At 35.8% G+C, this 6,729-nt stretch overlaps 1 protein-coding gene across 1 annotated transcript; it reads left to right on the top strand.

Annotated features, from left to right (window-relative positions):
* On the top strand, positions 2,657 to 5,899 carry LOC109844361 (nascent polypeptide-associated complex subunit alpha-like protein 1). Its single transcript, XM_020413361.1, has 4 exons — positions 2,657 to 2,757; positions 4,429 to 4,507; positions 5,109 to 5,239; positions 5,325 to 5,899. Exons 1-4 carry the CDS (start codon positions 2,698 to 2,700, stop codon positions 5,655 to 5,657), a joined length of 603 nt encoding a protein of 200 aa, XP_020268950.1. The 5' UTR covers positions 2,657 to 2,697; the 3' UTR covers positions 5,658 to 5,899.

Genomic DNA, 6,729 nt, shown 5'->3' with positions numbered 1-6,729 from the left:
CAAAGAGCATGAAGGGATTTTTTGTAATCCACCTTTTCTACTTCTTCTCAATAGTTCTCATGTCTCACTCAATATTTCAGTTATGAATCTCAACGAGCCCGAGCATGCGCGAAACCTGAATCTTTTCCATACATTCTCCGTGTTCGACTTTGAGATAAAGTACATTAGCGACGGAGTTTCTAGCTTGAAGATCTTAACCAAAGAGGTAAAATGCGCCATTGGACCAGCTGAGCTCAATGAGCTTAAACAAGAGATGAGATCGAAGATGGATGATATTGAGCATAGTTCGAGGATCATTATATCTTGGTCGCAGTTCAATGATGAAGGTGATAATGTTGATGTTAAGGTTAAGATTGTGAAGGTTATGGGTTTGTTGGAGAGATTGAGGAAGCATATTTGGACTGTGAAGTTTGAGATATTGAAGGAGAGGGAACTGGGTTTAAATGTGAAGGCAAAGAAAGAGGTTGTGAGTGAAGTCCATAGGAGGTTGGTGATTGTTCAAGAGCTCTTTGTAGAGTTTATGGAGATTGCTGGAAACTATTGAAATGCCAAATATTTTTCTTGCTATTTATGTTCTTAACTTTATTATTTTCGCTTGCATATAAGTCCTAAAAAGGTCTGGATCCTGTAATATGTGTTCTCTAGGGAAGCTGCAATAGTTAATCATAATTATGCGTTATTTTGTGAATAGTTGTGATTCATCCTAAACGTGTTATATAGGACGAGGACTATAATTTATGAAGAGATGATTTATGCAAAATTTTTATGGAAGTGCCATACGTATTGATTAAATATCATCATGGAAGTGCCTTATGTATTGATTAAATATCATCTAGATTCTTTAAGTTTGGAAGTCGTCATTGGAAGTCTTTAATGTTATCTCCCTAACATTACCTCCATCATCAGCTTATGTCCTTTTTGAAAATTTTCATTAAATATTGCTTATGTGGAAGTAACGTGCTAAAACAAATGTTTAGTTTCACTATATTTTGCTGATCGAATGTCCACTTCTCTCTTCTTGCCAATAGATTTTGGAGAAAATAAAGACGTGTTTCTGGTCTAGTCAACAACAAGAGAGAGGGCGCATGTCCAGAAACATGCATTTATTTTTCCACATCACTGCTATGTCAGCAAGATTTAATGAAAAAAAAAACTAGTGTTTTCTAATATTGGTCTCTGCTTATTTTGAACTAGACATAGCAAGAGCCAATTTAGTTTTTTATGGTGTTTCTGTTTATTTTTTTAGGATTAGTCAATATCTTTTTTTTAGTTTATATACGATGTGTGACTATTATCTTTGTACAATGATCTTTAGGCATAGTTTTGCCAAAACTCTTAACTATTTTTGCAAGCAGCTTTTGATATATGATTATCAAAAGATTTCTTAGTCTACAGTATCTCATAATAAGCGGTAGGCTAATTTGAACGAAAATAAATACCTTATATTTCACTAATTTAACACTTATATACCGTCACTTGGCTTTTGGAGCATTTATATACCCCGAGTTGTTTAGAATTAGCCCTTCAATACCTCTCGTAATGCGAAGGTGAACATTTTCTTCTGAAAGTTCTCTTATAAAAACATTCATATACTAATTTTATAACTTTCTCACTATTAGATTTGCTAAATTTACTATTAAAGCTATCCATTTTTTTTCAAATGGAATTAGAATATGTTTAAACTAGAACTCAGGAAGGATTAACAGTAAATTTAACAAAAATATTGATGACTAAAGAGCTCTAAAATTTTTATGTTAATTTATATGAGAACTTTCGAGTGAAAATTTGTACGCTTTCATAACATAGGATCCTAAGGTGCTACTTTTAGGGGCTGTTTGGTTGTTTTCCAAAAAAATCAGAAATGGAAAACTCAGTTTTCAAATGATTTTAATAGCTTTCATGACATTTCCCACTTTTCTTTTTTTTATTTGTTTCGCAAAGAAATCACCCCATTTCACGTCCAAGTCACACAAAAAACAAAAAAAACCGCAACAGTAACAGTGGTTTTAGTTTTCCATTTCTTGTGTTTGTTTGAACAAAAAAAAAGGGAAAGGAAAATCAGCCGCTATAGTAACAGTGTTTTCAGCATTTAAATAATCTGTTTTATTCACATAAACTGTTTCAAAAGTGCTTTTAGCAATTAAAAAAAATCATAGAAATGACATTTCTAAGTGTTTTAAGAGATTTTTGGTGTGAAAACACATTTCTTAAAAATCTGACGTGACATCCTACGTAACACTCTCATTTTTTTAAATCACAAAACGAAACAAATATGTGATTTGAAATCAAAATCCTACGTGGAAGGGGGGGATTTCCTGAAATGTGACATGGCGGGTTTTTTTTTCATTTTTTTTGGCAAACAACCACCCCCTTAAACAACTCAGGTTATGTTAATGCACCAAGAAAACAATTGAGTGTATATAAGTGCTAAATGGGTGAAACATAAGGTACTGTGGTGCATTTCAGCCTCAGCGGCGTTCATATGGGTACGAAAGTCATAAGGAGCGAAAGTTTTGGGTATTAAATCGCAAGTAAGCCCCAGTTAAATAGACCTGTTCACGATGGCAGTTTCGTAATTCGGCGCGTCCAAGGGTAAGGGGCTATAAAATCCCAATCTCGTAGCCTCATCTCTTTAGGAATCGAGGGTTTTATCTAGGGTTTTCTTCGTTCCATTTTACGGCGGCAATCTCTGAAGCCATGACTGCTCAAACTCAGGAAGAACTCCTCGCCGCCCATCTCGAGCAGCAAAAGATCGATGTAATACTCTCTCTCTCTCTCTCGATCGATCGATCGATCTCCGAATCAAGTTATTTGGCCTGTTTGCGTTCTATTAATCACTTAATTTCCTGCTATTTTGGTGGATTATATCTATAGATCTGATGGAAATGGGCTTGAATGATTATGTTTAATGCTGTAGTAGTTCATTTGGGATAGATCCAAAAATTTTGGAGCTTGCGTTTTCTCTAGAGTATTGAAGCAACTACTGTTGATTTCATGATCTTCAAAAGTGTCTCTTTTTGTGTGATGGGTCGAAAAGATTGATTCCTTAATTGCTGAGGTTGATGGTGGTATTTGATAATTTAATATATATCTCAAGTGTCACTACTTGTTCACGATAGACTGATTGTCGCTTGATACGCCATTATGATGTCTTATGCATGAATTCTAGTGATCCGAAGAGTAATAGAGAGAACATAGTTAATAAGATTAGAACATGGTGTGGGATATGGGTTTCTGGCTCTAAAGTTGTTGCATTTTTGAGTGCACTTCATTCGGAGCTCTCTGGTATTGGATGCTTGGGTTTTCTCCATTCAGAGATCTCTGAATGTAGCTTAGTTCAGTGATGGGTTCACATATAAGTTTGTGCTTGTGTAATGATGTTTGATGTTTGCTTACTGAAGTGGGAGAAGAGGGCAGATTTGATGGTGGAGCAGATGATATGATTGAAGTTGATTGTTTGATTAAGGATTAGATTGGGATGTGCTATGTTCTTCTTGTTTGAGTGAAAAATTATAACCCTTCGATTTCATAAAACTTAAGGTTTTGGGGTAGCGTTAGAGACCTTTAAATGTGGTATGCTCTTGTTAGAGTAATAATTCATAACCCTCAACCCTCACCACAATTTAGGAATTCAGTTAGTGAAAGTGACATTTAACGTGATATTTGATGTTGGAGCAGACGATATGATTGAAGTTGATTGTTTGATTAAGGATTAGATTGGGATATGCTATGTTCTTCTTGTTAGAGTGAAATATTATAATCCTTCCATTTCACTACAACTTGAGAGTTTTGGGGTAGTGTAAGAGACCTTTAAACATGCTATGCTCTTGTTAGAGTAATAATTTATGACCCTTAACCCTCACCACAATTTAGGAGCTTCAGTGTAGTGGAAGTGACATTTAACATGATATTAGAGCAACTCAAGTTCAAAGCCCACTAACCACAAATTTATAATGGATTAAAAAAAGATATCGCTGCGATGAGTCTTGGTTATGGCCCATGGAAAACTTGCTCGATTGTGGTGGCATGTTAGAATATAAAATTGTGACCGTCAATCATCATGATAACTTTTTAGTATTGGTGTTGTGGAAGAGAACTTCTCACTGTATATTTTGCGAGCTTTTATTTAAAAATTATGTTTAAACAACCTTAATGATAGCTAAATAAACATCTTGGACATGTTATATGTGAAGTTTCTTGTTAGATGCAAAAATTTCTGCTGTCTTTTTTCTATTTATGTGTACCTATAATTTAAGCTGAGAACCATTCTGATGGTGTTCTGCCTAGATTATATTTGTTTCTTTGTTGTTGATGTATTTTGTCCTTGAATTATCCATGTAATTTAGTGATATTTTTATGAATCTCTACAGTTATTTCTTGAATTCCAGTTTGGATGCATAACTACTGATGTCCTTAATCTTTATGCAGCCTGATGAGCCTGTAGTTGAAGATGACGATGACGATGATGATGATGAGGATGATGATAAGGATGAGGAAGATGTTGAAGGTATGTCAAAATGCTTATCTAGAATGTCTATTCTCAATGATAATGATTTAACTTAGTGAGGAGATAAGCCCTCAATAGATTTGAATGGAAAAATAGGATTTGTGTAGCCAACCTCAAAATTTTGGGTCAAGGCTTCATTGTTATATACTTTTCCTGACCAGATTCTTAATTCTCTTTGGATTTGCAATTTTGTGGCCTACAAATAGAAGCTGAAAACAAGGAAGTACATGTTTCTAATATCCTAATAAGCTTTTATTTTTCTCCATAAATGGCACATGCTATCCTTTTTCCCCCCTGATATATTGTACAAAGCAATGGTTAGAGTTGCCTATCTTGCACTGATATATTTCACAAAGCAGTGGTTATTGAGCTTGTAGGAAACTACATTATAGTATTGTTAGTTATATAATATCATATTTTGTACGTGTCACTCTGTGGTTAAGGGCTTTGATCATTTTCTTGAACTCGTGTTTAAAATATCTTTAACTCAAACAGGAACTTATCCTTGGGTGTCCTGCGTTCGTCTTCAACTAAGTTCTTGGTTATGGTGCTTTCCCTCTTCTTTCTGTTAATTTCTCTCTCTAAATTTATGTGTATGCAGGACAAGAGGGTGAGGGAACTGGGAGGTCAAAGCAGAGCAGAAGTGAGAAAAAGAGCCGCAAAGCTATGCTGAAACTTGGAATGAAACCCATTACAGGTGTCAGCCGCGTCACTGTGAAAAAGAGCAAAAATGTTAGTGATATAACAAGAAATATTGTTGTTGGCAAGACTTGTACATCCCTTGGCCTATTTACTGATATCTTGTGTTTACTCTCAGATACTCTTCGTCATATCAAAGCCAGATGTCTTTAAGAGCCCAAATTCAGACACTTATGTTATCTTCGGAGAGGCCAAGATCGAAGACCTCAGCTCTCAACTCCAGACACAGGCAGCAGAGCAGTTCAAGGCTCCCGATCTCAGCCACGTGGTCTCAAAGCCTGAGACATCTGCTGCAGCTCAAGATGATGAAGAGGTCGACGAGACTGGTGTCGAGCCTAAGGATATTGAACTGGTAATGACACAGGCTGGAGTTTCAAGGGCCAAAGCTGTTAAGTCGCTTAAAGCTGCTGATGGTGACATTGTTAGTGCTATCATGGAGCTCACAAATTAATGAGAGATTATGTTAGGGATTTGGTACTTTTTTTGTTTCTTTCTATTCTCATCGGAGACTGTTTGACAATCCAACGCCTTCTGTTTTGCTATCCTCTTGAGGTAATTTTATTCGGTCTGGTGCTGTATTAGTAGCCGGTTTGGTTTATTGGCTCATATATTATCGTTCTGAATTATCATTGTTCGCCTTGAGGTAGGGTTAGGGGAGGTGCATAATTGCTTACCTATTTGTAGCTTTCGCAGCTTTTTATTCGAGGTTTTGTTGATTTCTGTGTTTTTAATGTTCTGCCAGTGAGTTTAGTTCGTCTATGTTGTGAATTCTTAAAGAATGGCAATGTCGCGTGTCATTTTGCCTGAAATTGTGAAGGTTCCTCTATGTAGCCAGGGCCGTAGATGCTGTTCTGAGTTTAAAGTGGACTTGAATCATACTGTATCTACTGAACCTGGCAGTGTTTGTATAATTGCATGTAATAGCAATGTGCAGCGTGGAAGTATTCTTTTTTTGCTTGGTCACCTTAATTGTTCAATTGATATACGTATTCGAAATTATATTAGTGTTTTTTCTTTCTCGGTATAAATTTTACGACCAAAAGAGTGAGTGGATAAATCCCTATGTACAACAGGGATAGAGATTTATAGTGAGACTGGAATTGTTGTCTTAGTGATACTAGGAATGCTGATCCTAGCAAGATTAGGAGAAATTTTCAAAACTAACCTTTTTATTACTTTATTTTTAAAAATTAACCCATTTACCTTTTATTTAGCATTTTCGATCTAATTATAGTCAGTTGGTTGAAACTAAGTCGAAAATGCTAATTAATAAGTTGCAAAAACTTCATGGGATTTGGGGGTTGTTTGTTTCCTTTTTTTTTGAGAGGGAAAGGTGGGGAAAGCCTGCCAAAAGTACAGTTTTTGGCAGGCTTTCCACCCAAATCACCTCTGCCAAAAGCTGCACTTTTGGCAGGCTTTTGGCAAGCTTTCCTCATCTTTCCCTCACAAAAAAAGGAAACAAACGGCCCCTTAGAATCCCGTGAAGTTTAGCAATTAATTAATCACCACTCATCAAAATTAAC

The sequence above is a fragment of the Asparagus officinalis genome, chromosome 6, assembly GCF_001876935.1.
Source record: "Asparagus officinalis chromosome 6, Aspof.V1, whole genome shotgun sequence".
NCBI lineage: Eukaryota > Viridiplantae > Streptophyta > Magnoliopsida > Asparagales > Asparagaceae > Asparagus > Asparagus officinalis.
Note: the sequence above shows the minus strand (reverse complement) of the source record. Positions and strands in the feature narration are given on the sequence as shown.

Excerpts from the sequence above, each read along its gene's own strand:
- LOC109844361 (XM_020413361.1), top strand. The coding sequence starts at position 2,698 with ATGACTGCTCAAACTCAGGAAGAACTCCTCGCCGCCCATCTCGAGCAG. Across the intron at positions 2,758-4,428 it reads TCGAGCAGCAAAAGATCGAT|CCTGATGAGCCTGTAGTTGA; the intron begins GTAATACTCTCT and ends ATCTTTATGCAG. Across the intron at positions 4,508-5,108 it reads GGATGAGGAAGATGTTGAAG|GACAAGAGGGTGAGGGAACT; the intron begins GTATGTCAAAAT and ends ATGTGTATGCAG.